Consider the following 14304-nt stretch of genomic DNA (forward strand, 5'->3'; position numbering starts at 1 on the left):
AACGGCCACATTATGACTTTCCTTGAAACCTGATTTGATATTGCATCAATTTATTATCCTTTCCAGATACTAATCATATATTGAAAAGAAAAATTCAGTCTAAATATGGATAAACAGCTGTTTCAGTGGGTGCCTTCCAGCCACTATTTACTTGAACACCACGATGATGGTAACGTCTACTGTAGTCGTAGGCTGACAACATTGAATTGTTGTTATTTTTGATTCGATCCATATTTTGAGAATGAGTCCAAACAAATGGCCAAATGTGACGATGATTTTTCGAGATCAGCCTTGAAATTGTATCGACCCTTTTGGAAAGATGTTTCGAACCGCGGCCGCCATAGTATCGACGACAATACAGACGTAATGATATGAAATAGAGCATTTCAACCAGCGAAACCGCCGAAAAACCCATGAATAACCCTAACAATCCGCCCGTGTTTGCTGTAACATTAAATTTGTTGAGTGTAATTAAACTGAAAATTATGCAAATTGATCATTATTTTGATGAAAATTCAAAATCGTTACATAGAAACTCTGTAAAGCCAATCAACTCATCTTTGACATAGCTTCGAAACAAACTGTCGGCATAAAACACTTGAACGATTGCTATGTCCCTTCTAAATGAAACGTAAAGAAAGGTTAATTTTTATCTTCGAATTTTCGGGCGGAAAAATGGAATTTCGAACAAAATAAAAATTACTTGATGACTTCGGCTGAAAAATTGATCAATTGATTTGTCGTTTGAAAATGTGTTGTGGTGAGCGGTGATCCTGATATTTCACCTAAAAAACTGAGTTCATCGCAGCCCGGCAGACAATTACACTTATATTTTATGTTGTCACCACGCTCCATCGATATTCGAACCGCATTGTAACATTTACTGTTGACGCGATTGCAAATTTTCGCATCTAGATTGATTCGCGGCATGTAGTAAATCACGCAGCCACACGTCTGAAAAAAGACATTTTAAGAATACTTTATCGATTAACCTAGTTTTAAAAAAAATGAGAGTAGTTAGATAAGACACCTGTTCGATAATTCTGCTGAAGCACTCCATTTCGCAGTTTTTCCTACTGTAAGTGCTGCAAGAGGGAATTTCAAAAGATTTCATGCTCAAAAGAATCGATTTTCGTATAATTACAAATGAAATACCGAAAATAGCTTAAATTAGACTCGCTTGAAAAGATGCATTGTCTTTTGTCAATGGGTATTCTACTGATTGGACGAGACGCAGTCTGTATCTTGGGTGTGATTACAATACGCGACTCTAGGCCGGGACTTATTAACTGTGAACATTTATTTTAGTTTTTAAAAAATTGTTAAACTATTTATATGTAGTTTACTGAAAGATTACCATTCCAAAATCACTGATCCGTGGTGTTTCCGTTGGATTATGCAATAAAATTTTAAAGCCCGCACTACTTGTTGACGAGCAGAAATAGTCGGATACGTCCCCGTTTAGCATAACGTATAATCCTAAATGGATATAAGTATATTATTGTTATTGTTGATATTCTTATAGTAATATATAACCCCAAAAATACCTAAATGACTGCCTGGTCCTATTTCGGTCACATGGAAATTGAATTAGAGAAAGAGCAATTTTGAGCGAAAGATATTTTTAAATTAGATACCAAGCAAGCTACCTGCTGATGGTCGTGGTGTGGCTTTTTTCTTTATATTCAAGTCGGCATACCCTTTTCCAGGTGTAAAATACCAAATTCAAATTTAATATAATATATGTTACAAATACCCACATTACCTTGTGTGGTACATTTGTATTCTTCTTCACAAAAAAAAAGGTATGTGTATATGATGTAATAATATTCTTTGCAGAAATAAAATGAAAAACATCATTGAACCTTTTTCTGGTGTCCAGTCAACGGGAATAGCTTGGTCGATAACATCGTCTTCAAAGTTACTTGAAGCACTAAGGAATCAACAATTTTCGTTGTTATGTTATAGAATAGATTTTTGAAAAAGGAAAAAGTTGGAAACTCAAACAAAATATTGATAGATCGAATATAAATAGACAGATCAATTACTTTGATGGATTCATGTAGAGAAATTCTGGAACAACTGAATTGAAAATGCAACAAAGCCCTGAAAGAGAAGAAAATGCAATCTAAAACTCTTGGAAGTCCTTTCCATTTCTCTTATCATACCTTCATCGGACAAAACGGTGTCGAAAACTTCCATGCACTGGAATGTTTCCAGCGCATATCGACATTGTAGCAACATTTTACTGCAAGGCTGTGAAATATTTAACAAGTATTGCTTAAAAGTCTGCCAGTCACGACTTTCTTTCTGTGCATCACCTTCTGCAAACGTAATATTTTCATACTCGTCATAGCAAATATTTTGCAGCCAAATACTTTGACTCGAACCTGGCGTGAATTTCGTAGCAACACTATTACGAGCTTTGTTGACATTGCAAATCGTAATTGCTGGGAATGGCAAGTCAGTTATCGATGTGCTCGTTGCACCCATCTGGAAAATACAAATAAATTTGACTTGATTCTATTGGACTCGTTCTAATACACGTCAGAATGATACTGTACAGTTACAATGACAGGCGTGGCATTCCACTTATTATACACATTCGAGATGTAATAAACCGATAAAAAGAACACCAACAAAAATGAAAGTAAGAAAAATATCCTGAAAACCAGTTAAACTCTTAGCATTTTTGAAATTAAATATCTATGGAAACAATTACCGTTCGAAGAGAGTTATGTTGCCGTTGGAAATGTATTTCATGCCATGCAAAGATGTACTTTTCATATACTAATAACGAGACAATAAATTTAAATGTTTTATTCGGCATTGCCAAAAGCTCCATAGCTTGACTACTTTTCTCTTTTAAATATTGGTTCCAAGGCTCCCCTGGTCACTTACCTCTCGTATATTCTCACCGCAACAAACATCTTCCGATGCTTTGATCCAAGTGCTTGAGTTGATTTGCTTGATTGGTTCTTTGACATTGACTGGTTTGATCCTCTTAATCAAATGCGGTCTGAACATGTTGGCTCCTTCTTCGAATTTCACTTTGTTTTCTTTCCTCCTCTTTTCGGAGTTTGGGTTTTGCTCCGAAATTTCACCGTATACTGATTTAGCAACAAGCGTCGATTTCATTTATATACTTCTTGTTGTTGGAATAAAAAAAAGTCTTTCGTTTTTTACTTGAATCAAAAAACGGACTAATGATTGCTTTTTATTTAATTTAATCAGGATGAAAGCCGTCCAATTAGGCGAATCTTTTCAAACGATTGCCCCACAATTAGAAAGAAAAATAATAAGAAGAGAAGGGTAAAGGGTAATTTGAACAGAATATTTTGCCTATTGAACAAAATGAAACTGCAGTGGGTTATGAACTATTTCAATTTCAAGCTAGTATTTATGCACCAGTCTCAAATTTAAAGCAAGTGGAACATTATTGGCATAAATCATTCCGACCTGAAGACAAGCTTAAAACAACAAATAAACTAGTTTGTTTTACTTCAAGGTATGAATCTATGAAATAACGTCAAAGCTTTTGAAAAGTGATTCCATTAATTAAATTCCCACAAAAGCGTGATGTGCTTCAGATTGTGAATAATTAAACATGATTACAATTGATTGCATAACGATGATAACGTTATGTACAAAGGAAATTAAGAACTAATTTACCGAAATGTCACATAGGGAAATACTACATTTTGAGGATATATCATCACTGATGTCGTTAATTATACGAAATAAATTAACTTCAAACGCATGCAAATGCATACAAAAACAGATGTACGCGTGCTATCAAATTTGTGCCACAGAAAATCATATTGTGGTTATTCCAATATTCCACACATGAAATCAAACTGTATTTAGCCCATATATGGGTGAACGATATTATTCTTGTGGAATTCCATGCGTCCAACGTTATTTGCCGCGAGTACAGACAACCTACTTCTGGATCTAAAATTCTTAAATTTCTTAAAAATCCGCTGAACTGCTGAGCGACGTCTTTCTTCCCCGCGTACATAGTTTTTGTATGGTCGAATAGTTGAAAAATAAATTACTTCAATGATGGAAAACAAGGAAAATCTCATGAACAATCCCAATAATCCGCCTGTGTTACTCAAGAACTCTGTAAATCCAATGAGCTCTGAAATGGAAAATATTGGAGGAAATTAAAGTTATACACACAATGTCTTCTACAAAACTCACCTTCTTTCTTTTGCGATCGAAAATACAAGTTTTTGTAGTAAACATGCAAGATTGATACATTTGGACCATTGAGACCTTTGGTTGCCAATATTGGTGCCTGTTAGAGAATTTTTGTTATTTTTTTTTCATTTCATGGTTTCCCTCTGTTAATATTTTATTTTAAAAAATTGCCTCTTGAGTAGAGGCGCCATTGAAACTTCAGCATCATAAGAGATTTCAAAACAACCCGGCAAACAATAATCGCATTTGAATTCTGGAGGATACAATTACGACACACGCATCATCGTCACCGAAACAAATACTAGTATCATTCTGGAAGCGAGGCATATAGTACAATACGCACCCGCAATAGGATGAATAGATTTTAGCATAGCATTCCATATGGCAATTGCCTCGGGAATAACTTCTGTAGAAATTTAAAAAAAACATCACTTGGAAAGACAATTGATACTTGACAAGAGACACTTTTTTCTACCTATAAAATGTGAGAAAGTTCTCATCTTCAAAAAGACATTGCCTAACAATGACTGGTAGCTTTCGTATTGCTTGTGTTGCTTCCGATATCGTTGGTGTTATTACAACGCATGATTCAAAGCCGTTCGAAATGGAAGTGCCGTAGTGTGGAATCCTTGGCTTTTCATTTGGTGAATGTAATAAAATTTTAAAGCCATAGCTGCTTGAAGACGAACAATAATATTCACTAATTCCAGCATTCAGTACAACGGACAATCCTAAAATAGATCATCAGGTCAATAATGCAATCTGAAGTTCGCACAGCTAGAAATATTGGACAACCATTGGCCAATTTTCGGACAATATATAAATCCATCCATATTTTCGGACAATTTTACTCATATCGTCTTATTTTTTGACCAACTTTATGCTAAATACTTGGAGGCAAGTGTCAAAATGTACTATAGTAGTAAGGTTCCCGAGCGGAAATGACTTTGCTTCTGAGAAACCAATTATCATCGGACAGTTTTGCTTCTTTTTACAGAATTTTTGTCAAATAAATATGAGTAAAATTGTTCGAAAATATGGATGGATTGATATATTGTCCGAAAATTGGCCAATGGTTGTCCTTGGACAATGTTACATTGTTTACACAGGCTCTGAACCAATGAATAGTCTTTGCTATCACGTGGAATTGTTCGAACCACACTCTTAACCGCCTGGTTCATACTACAGATGGTGACAGCTGCAACAGACAAGAAATAGATATGAAAAGAGTGTTCAAAGATGATGAAATAATTTAAGTGAATTCAAAATGCAGCAAAAAGTCAAACCCGGAAATGGTAAATGCCGAATATCAGTTGACTTTGAACTTAATGGGATATGAATAGAGTTGATTAGTTGCATGTTTTGAAAATTCCATTATGGAAAGTTCCATTCGAAAACAGTTTATCTATAACCCACCTTGAAGAAATTATCATCATTGGCGATGCTGAGTACTTGACATAAGCATTCATAATGAAGTACACGGAGAGAAAAAACACCACAAAGAACATAAACCCAAAAAATATGCTGAAAATATTAAGCCGATATTTCAACTTAGATCACATCTGAGTATTAATTTTTCATTAAAAAAATGTGTCACCGCACAATGTGATGGTGTTGTCATCGATGTATTTCAGCCCATGTAACGACGTATTCAAAAGATATTGCCGTAAATTGTCTCGACAAGTTGTGTCTTTACATCTCGGCACATCACTTCTCAGTCGTCGTACAAGTCGGTGTGGTATTTTTCTGTGCCGAATCAAACCAACATGAATCCGTGGGCTTGGCTGAAACATTTTTTCCGTGCTTTTCACTCGAAATCCATACGAATTTTATTTTAAACACGTTCAAGTTGTTTCAAAACGCAGAAAAAAAATTATTTTTATTCAAAAGTGGAATTTTCTAGAACTTCGATTCGATTGAAATCGTTGATCAGCCTTTCTGATCATGAAAATAGTAAACAATACAGCGGCTACTGGGGACTAAGTGCAATGTGTCATACTTTCAACGTTTGAACTAACACAGACGCATACTTGTTACAGCAAACTATGTGCATGATTCTCTATTTCTCCAACCAGTCGCCAGTTCTTGTTTGACGTTTCCTATCTATTTGTACAGACGATCAGAGAGGCTGCGTTGATAATTGAAATCGTTGATGATTGGAATCGCCCACTATAGAAAATCAATAAAATAGCTATATGAAAAATTAATCCATTGGATTATCAAATGTGTATCATATGCGACTCGCATATGGGCAGAGGAACATGGAAAAAATTGAGAAACAAAATGAAAAAATTCAAATTTCCTAAGGAAGTTAGACAAACCAAGACTTTTAATTTAAATTTTTGCATAAATCGAACAAATTGGTTGCATATTAGTCATTAGGTGCATAAAGATATTAGTTTAAAAGCTTTAAACGAAAAACAATCATTTGATAATTATCCTCAAGATGTCATACTACGGTAGAAAAAGAGTGACTTCATTAATTAAATTCCTACAATAGCGTGGTGAGCTTCACATCGTGAATAATTAAACATGATTACATTTGATTGCATAACCCTGATATTACCGTTACGCCCAAAGGGGCATCAAAAAGTAATTTAGTGGAATGTGTATTCATTCGACATAGGGAAATACGACATTGTCTATGGTTTTCAGAGCTACGAGTGCATTTGATGTCTCATCGGATTTCTTTTTGAAGCGTAGATTCCGCACTTTGTTGAACAATCGCTTGAACTTATGGCGACGCTTTTGCGAGATTCGAATGTAATTACAATATGGCCGAATGGTCATAAAATAAAACAATTCACTGATAGATATAACTGAGAAACCCATAAATAACCCCAACAATCCGCCTGTGTTGCTCAAGAACTCTGTAAATCCAATTAGCTCTGCGATGGACAATTTTGAGAAAATTAAAGTTACATACAAAAGTATTGTCGTCAACAAAACTCACCCTCTTTCTTTTGACTTCTCGTGGATTGATCTTTGTAGTAGATGTGTACCATTGCTGTGTCCGATGCGACCAATTTTCTGCGTTGAAGCAACGGTGACCGTTGCAACAGTGGTGAAAGAGACATTTCAGTATCATAAGCCAATGCAAAGCATCCGGGGAGGCATTCACATACGAAACTCGAATTTGTCTTTGATTGCAATTTGCGATTGACCTCGGTAACGCAACCATTGTCTGATCGGCCGCAAATTGTTATATCGTCATGAAAACGGGGCATGTAATAGAGTACACAATTGCAATTGGATAAAAGGATCCTTGCTTCACATTCCATCTGACAATTCTGAAAAAGTGGATCGATGTAATAAGCGAATAAGAGCAAACTGATTTTCAAATGCCAATTTATCTTACCCTTCTCGAATATGTTCTGAAAATAAAGGAAGAAACACAAGTAAAAGTATCGATTGAAACGAAATGTTGACGTACCAATACTTACCTATAGAATGTAAGATAATTTTCAGACTCAAACAGGCATTGTCTGATGCCGCGTGCAACCTTTCGCACCGAATACGATGCTTCGGATAAAGTCGGTACAATTACAACTCGTGTTTCAAAGCCATTTGCCACGGCCGTACCATAGTATGCAATTTTCGGCGTTTCACTTGGACTGTGTAAGAGTACCTTGATGGGAAAAAAGATATATTTAGCAGTGATGAACCACGTTTTTTCTATCACTTCACTGACTTTAAAGCCATAAGAATTGGTGCTTGAACAGTAGTACTCGTCCTCTGCAACATCTAACACGAGACTTAATCCTGTCACAAAAAGGGTGGTTGGATTTGAAAAATATTCTTGAAACCACATTTTTCATGCATTAAAAATATAGAAATATTGATTTTTTACCCATACTATTGCCAGTACCTGAAAATAATTAAACCATTTTACAATTATCTGAAAATTACAACCAAAAAGAAGATTTTATTTGCTACCGACGGCAGGTCGTGGAACTCCCTGATTTTTTAAATCGTCATCAGAGTACCCTTTCTCTGGAGACCAATCAATATCTGGAGATGTTATTTCACTAGCGTTTAGCTCCTGTAGTTCACTAAAATGATATTTTGTTTGGTTTTTTTATATAAATCCTGATCAACCAATAAAATTTCACATTGAAAATGAAAAGAAAAACGTACTCATACTTGTCTTTCATCGTGAATCTTTGACTCAACCCATTGAAAATGCCTTAAAAACAACAAAAAATTCTACTTTAAACGAATTGATTTTCGAATAAAAGATGTTTGGTTCATTTACAACACAATCCTTCATCAGTTAAAATGCTCTGAAATATGTCCATACATTTGACTTCAAACCCACCGTACCAACAGGCCACCATCATCTCTTCACACGACTGAGACACCTTTGTTATGAATTATATTTTTAATACAAGTAAAATGCGTAGAAAATTCTATAGAAAAAATACAAATAGTTTACTTTCATCAAAACTCGTTTGAAATCGATCCATTTCCCTGGTTTCAGAGTTGTGATATTATCATCCACCGATTGTGTGCATAAACTTTGCACCAACGAATAGTCAACTGAGTCGTATGGCAGCTGTACAACAGCCGACCTTCGAGCTTGATTCATATTACACACCTACCGAATATGGAGTTCAATTTTTGAAATCGGTTGAAAATTTCATTGAATTCCTCAATTTTACATACCGTTACAGCTGGAAAGGGGAAATTTGTAATTGGAGTTGCAAATGCACTCAAAGTGATGATCATTGGTGAAGCTGACCATTTAATCCACACGTTCGTGATGAAATACATGGAGAAGAAGAAGACCAACAAAAACATCAGCCCAAAAAAGCACCTATCAAATATTAAACTTTAGTTTAGGAAAGTTCTTTTTGGGAGTAACAATGCGATCAGACCTTTCGAAGAGTGTAATCGATCTATCTCCGACATATCGCAAACCTACAAAACCAATGCCCGATAAAAAATAAAGCAAGTGTTTCTTTAACTCTATTCTATACTCTCACCATGCAGGGTGGTGTTGACCAAATATCTATGGAAGAATGAAAACAGAGTATTGGATAAAAAGAAGAACTGGTGAACAAATTCCTTTTTTTCTACTTGAAATTAGGAATATCTCTTAGTTTTGTGTCTTACTGATTGAAATTCTCCTGACAAGTTAAAACGAATTTTCGTTTCGTTTCACTGTTTATGGATAAAATTCGGTGCTCGGGTTGTTCTTTCTTTTTGCGATCAACCGAATATTGTAACTCTGACTGGAACAATCTGGTTCGAAATGGCTGTGAATTGAATGCGTTTATCGAATGCATTTTGGAATTTAACAGTTTCATCGGTTTCAGCTCCATTTTATATGCACGGGTAAGCAAATAGAATACGGACAGAGTCATAAATTTAATGTTTGCACATTCAAACAGTCAACATTCAATGTTCAGTGTCATCACTGTTCTGAATCTAAGCCAAACAAGTTGGGATTTGCTCGTATGAATCACAATGTTTGCGCAATACACAACTGTAAGCAATAATAAATAATAAAACTTCAAGTCTACCTTTGCCGTCGCATGACACGTGAAGCAAAATTATGTATTTTTTTCTGTTCTGAGCAAACGTGCTGCACTCAAAATTGATTTACTATCCAAACCGTTGATAAAGCCTATTGATCGCGATAAGAAAGTCAGAACAACAAAACAATTTTTCTTGTATATTGCATAATAATTTTCACTGCAAACAGAACCGTGAAAGGTCGTGACCAATGATTAGCGAAGAACTGGATCAAGCTTACTGTTTTGACTGAGCTGTATTTTCTGCAACATTGTAACATTCGAGAAAAAAAATTGTGTGCACCAAGAAAAAGGATTATTAGTTTTTAATGACATCGAACCCTTTTTTTGTGTTTGTAATGGTCAAACAACCGGAAATGCATTGGTTCATTCAAATGTTGGAGTTTTCAGCAGAACACGCGCTTGAACTTGAAAACAAATTTCACGAAAGATATTCAAGTAGCTGTAATTTATGGCTGTTGTAAAATGTAAACTAATTAAAATTTAATCACATACAATCGCCAACATGTAGTTCATAAATTATTCAATTACAAGCTTTATTAGTTTAATTTCATGCCGCACAAAAAATTGGTGAAAAAATAACTGTTTCATTTGATATGAGGAAAAATCATATTGTTCATTATGGCTGGATTTCAAAGCTCGTATTTATGTTTGCCTGGCCTTTCAATTTGATATTATTGAATCACCGAAAAACTCGATGCATCGATTTAGGACGCTTCTGTGGATCCTTCAAATACTGACAATATGGTCGAATCATTAGAAAATATAGCACTTCAATGATTGAGAAAACACTAAATCCCATGAAGAGTCCTAAAAGCCCGCCCATGTTAGCTAGAAAAATATTTGCTTCATCATTTTATCATAAAAAACAGACAAATCACATTTGAAACTGTCATTCAGTCCTAGCTGCAACTCATCCTTCACATTACCTACACACTCGGAATGTTTGCGGCCACAGATCGTAATATTGTTTTCGAGTCGTGGCATAAAATACAAAATACAATTGGAATTTTCCAGATAGATTTTTGTCACGCATTCGCTTTCGCAGTTTTCCCTAGAATATACGCTGAAACGATCATCATCGACGAAATTTGTTTGATTAAGTAGACATAAATTCAATATTAAAAGTAAATCAAATACACACCGATAATATGTTAAGTAGTTCTTGTCCTGATAAACACACTGCCGGATACGCATTGGCGTTTTTCTAACGGCATCAGAGGCTCCAGATATCATTGGATTGGCAACAATTCGAGACTCATACCCGTTTGCAATTCCTAAGCCGAATTCATCGATCTGAGGTAATTCGTGCGGACTGTGCAACACGACCTTGAAACCAAATCCATTCGTTGAAGAGCAGTAATACTCATTTATCGCTGCATTCAACACCAAAGAGAAGCCCATTCGACTGCCAGCACCAACCGCTGGTCTTGGATAACCATTTCGATTCAATTGTTATTTATTCTGATGAAAAGCCCGTTTCTGAATCGAAAATATTATTAAATTTTTAATTAGTATCAAATTGATTATACCGATAATCATATTGGATTTATTTGACAAATAAAACCTGGATCCCATCGATTTGCCAATCGTTTCCTATAATCATCGCGATGAAATTCCTCCAACGGTCTTGATTTTTGTATAGAAAAGTAGTTACAAACATAATTAGAAAATTCGAAGCGAATATAGGCGTTTAATACTTGGACTAAAATCTCATCATATATATCCTGTGTAGCCCATTGAATTGTCAACAAAGTCCACCGTCGCTAAGCACGCTACTGAATAGTTGCATGCAATCATGTTCAATGCCACCAAATTTACACGATGTGAGCATTTCATTGCATTTCTGCGACACCTGACATTACAAATACACAACATACTCAGTTGAACTATTCATATCAAATGAACTGTGCATTGATTGGTTCACATTCAACAAAACTCGTCGAAAAACAGACCATCTTCTTACTACGGCATTCGTTACATTATCATCGATCGAATTTTGGCATATACCAAAGTGAAGTACCGGGTACTCTTCACTGTAAGCCTTTGTGCTTTGTTCATGTTACATATCTGATGTGAATTTCAATGTATGTTAAAATTGACTGACAATTTGATCGAATTCCTCTATTTTTACATACCGTTATAGCTGGAAATGGAATATCCTTAAAAATTATGGTGTTATTATTAATGATTGGTAAGGAAGATAATTAGTTTACATATATAAAAATCACCTTAATCGATGTTGCTGTTGCACCCCGGGACAGTAACTTTGATTCATGCAATGAAAAAAAATGAAATAAAATTCAAAAAAAGAAAGTTCAACGCAAAATAATTCATATACAATGAAAAAGAGAGACATACTGATCGGATACGCATTCCACTTATTCCAAACATTGCTAATTAAATACCCCGATAGGCAAATAATCAACACAAACATCGATATGAAGAAAAGCCTAGTAAGATTGATAAAAACAAAGTTTGCTCACCGCTCAAACCGATTTATTGTTCTATCTCCAACATACTTTAAGCCTGCAACAGATCAATATCATTATTATTATTGTTTCAAAGAAAATGGACAGTGTTAGAAAAAGTGTAACAGTACAGCGTTGAATTCAGTAAATATTGGTTTGACACGTTGTGATCAGCCTTTTTGGATCATTTTTCACTAAATTCGGTTGAATTTCATTTCTTTTTTCCTGTGTATTGTGCCCACTTGCAAGCGTGGCTCAAACATTTTATTCGTGACTGCCTTTTTCAATGACTAAAATGATTTTGAAATGTGAGCTCAATGCACCTTTTATGCCTGAATAAAATATATGCGAAATGGAGAAAAAAGAGATACGATTCGTATGGCGACACTTGTAATGAAATTCCGGCACGAGAAACGGTATTCCATATCAATTATTTTCTGAACGCTTGAACAAAATGTGGCACTTGAGAATGGCCGGATACATTTTATTTATTGCTCTCGATTTGGATAATAATTGAGTTGACCTTTTTGCAAAGCCATTTGCCCACGAAATGACCAAAATCAATGAAAACGCGAAATGATCTTGAATTAAACACTTTTTAAAAATACACGTCGCATACGAAAAAATAATTCCAGTTGAAAAATGTTGCATCCCTAATGCCGGCTAGCGGTCATAAGTCCGCAAAATTGTCCATCCATCCATCCATTCATTCATTCATTCATCCATTCAACATATGAATGAATGGATGGCTGGTTAATACGAAAAACAGAATAGCCGATTCATCAAGAAGGTCAAACCAGCAGAGTGAATGGATGGACGGATGGATGGATGGATTTAAGAATTCATCTGTATTGACGATAAAGTTGCATCAAATATGGCTTGTTCAACGCGTAATGTGATTCGATTAGAAAAATAAAATATGCGGAAACTCGACAGCAGATAAGTGCAAAAGCACCGTCTATATCATACGTACGCCCATAGATTTTACGAACATTACGCGTTGAACAAGCCATATTTGATGGAACTTTACCGTATATAGAGATGAATTTTTAAATCCATCCATCCATCCATTCACTCTGCAAGTTTGACCTTCTCGATGAGTCGGTTAGTCTGTTCTTCATATTGACCATCCATCCATCATCCATCCATCATCCATTCATCATCCATCCATTCATATGTTGAATGGATGAATAAATGAATGGATGGATGGACCATTTTGTTGACTTATGACCGCTAGCCCTAATGCCATGTCCCCATGCATTTCGAAATAAATCGTTAGCTTTAGGTCGCCAAATTAATAACTTTTATTCGTCGAAAATATTCAAATTTTTATCATTGTTTCATTTTTATCATGCAAAGAGTATAAGAGTATACAAGTATATAGTTGATGATTACATTTGAGCACACAAACAAAATGCGAATTATTCTGAATAATCCTGAATGATATTCCTGACAATTAAAATCGATATAATTATGTGTTTCAAATTAGTGTGGAAAAATGACGTTGCTCATGGTGCTAGTGCTCACAATGTGCGAATTTAATCGCCGTAGTTTAATGTTGTTGAATCGATTAAAACCTCGCTGAACTGTTTAGCGACATCGTTCGTCATCTCTCATGCAATTACAGTAAGGCCGAATGGAGATGGAATAAACGATTTCAATAATGGAAAAAATGCTGGATCCCATGAATAAGCCAAGTAATCCACCGATATTTGCTGAAATGATATGTTTTAAAGGGAGAAATTACCGGAAAAAAGACATTGCGAAATAAACGTACATAAAAATTCAGTGAAACCAATTAGTTTTTCTTTATCTTGTGATCGATAGTATCCCCTCTGGTAGTACACTTGCACTATGGATGCGTTCCCCACCGAAAGGCCTTTCTTCTTCACTTGTGGAGCACCTTCGAATATTGGCGTAGACGAAAGTTCCATTTCGAATTTGATGTCATGACATCCATGTCGTCCATGTGAGTGTGGAACGTCATACAAGTTGATCGTGGTGGTATTGATATCATAACTAAGCAATGGCTCATAGAAATTGGATGAAATAGGTTGATTCTGACAGGAAATAAGCCCATTCAATTGCTC

The 14304-nt window shown here is 35.3% G+C and overlaps 3 protein-coding genes across 3 annotated transcripts in view; 1 reads left to right on the forward strand and 2 right to left on the reverse strand.

Moving 5' to 3' along the window:
- Positions 1-94: 94 nt before the first annotated feature.
- Positions 95-3027, reverse strand: LOC129577094 (pickpocket protein 28-like). The gene is made up of 10 exons (XM_055463559.1): positions 2902-3027; positions 2169-2493; positions 2049-2082; positions 1866-1933; positions 1650-1700; positions 1548-1565; positions 1358-1479; positions 704-954; positions 529-620; positions 95-444 (listed from the first exon to the last, which is right to left on the reverse strand). Exons 1-10 carry the CDS (start codon positions 3025-3027, stop codon positions 95-97), a joined length of 1437 nt encoding a protein of 478 aa, XP_055319534.1.
- Positions 3028-6819: 3792 nt separating this feature from the next.
- LOC129577103 (pickpocket protein 28-like) lies at positions 6820-8979 on the reverse strand. The gene is made up of 9 exons (XM_055463569.1): positions 8872-8979; positions 8642-8803; positions 8462-8567; positions 8057-8074; positions 7898-7968; positions 7650-7834; positions 7565-7580; positions 7160-7496; positions 6820-7094 (listed from the first exon to the last, which is right to left on the reverse strand). Exons 1-9 carry the CDS (start codon positions 8977-8979, stop codon positions 6820-6822), a joined length of 1278 nt encoding a protein of 425 aa, XP_055319544.1.
- A 696-nt stretch (positions 8980-9675) lies between these two features.
- LOC129577493 (pickpocket protein 28) overlaps positions 9676-14304 on the forward strand; it is a 12917-nt gene continuing 8288 nt past the window's right edge. The window contains exon 1 of the mRNA XM_055464704.1: positions 9676-9696. Coding sequence (XP_055320679.1) covers positions 9676-9696 — 21 coding nt within the window. The remainder of the gene's footprint in view (positions 9697-14304) is intronic.

This window comes from Sitodiplosis mosellana, unplaced genomic scaffold (assembly GCF_009176505.1).
Source record: "Sitodiplosis mosellana isolate CC-2019 unplaced genomic scaffold, AAFC_SMos_1.0 Smas_scaffold_1, whole genome shotgun sequence".
Lineage (NCBI taxonomy): Eukaryota > Metazoa > Arthropoda > Insecta > Diptera > Cecidomyiidae > Sitodiplosis > Sitodiplosis mosellana.

Excerpts from the sequence above, each read along its gene's own strand:
- LOC129577103 (XM_055463569.1), bottom strand. The coding sequence starts at position 8,979 with ATGTATTTCATCACGAACGTGTGGATTAAATGGTCAGCTTCACCAATG. Across the intron at positions 8,804-8,871 it reads TCCCCTTTCCAGCTGTAACG|GTGTGTAATATGAATCAAGC; the intron begins GTATGTAAAATT and ends CATATTCGGTAG. Across the intron at positions 7,095-7,159 it reads GAGAAGTCAAAAGAAAGAGG|AGCTAATTGGATTTACAGAG; the intron begins GTGAGTTTTGTT and ends TGTCCATCGCAG.
- LOC129577094 (XM_055463559.1), bottom strand. The coding sequence starts at position 3,027 with ATGTTCAGACCGCATTTGATTAAGAGGATCAAACCAGTCAATGTCAAA. Across the intron at positions 1,934-2,048 it reads CTCTACATGAATCCATCAAA|TGCTTCAAGTAACTTTGAAG; the intron begins GTAATTGATCTG and ends TTGATTCCTTAG. Across the intron at positions 955-1,357 it reads GGATCAGTGATTTTGGAATG|ACGTGTGGCTGCGTGATTTA; the intron begins GTAATCTTTCAG and ends GTCTTTTTTCAG.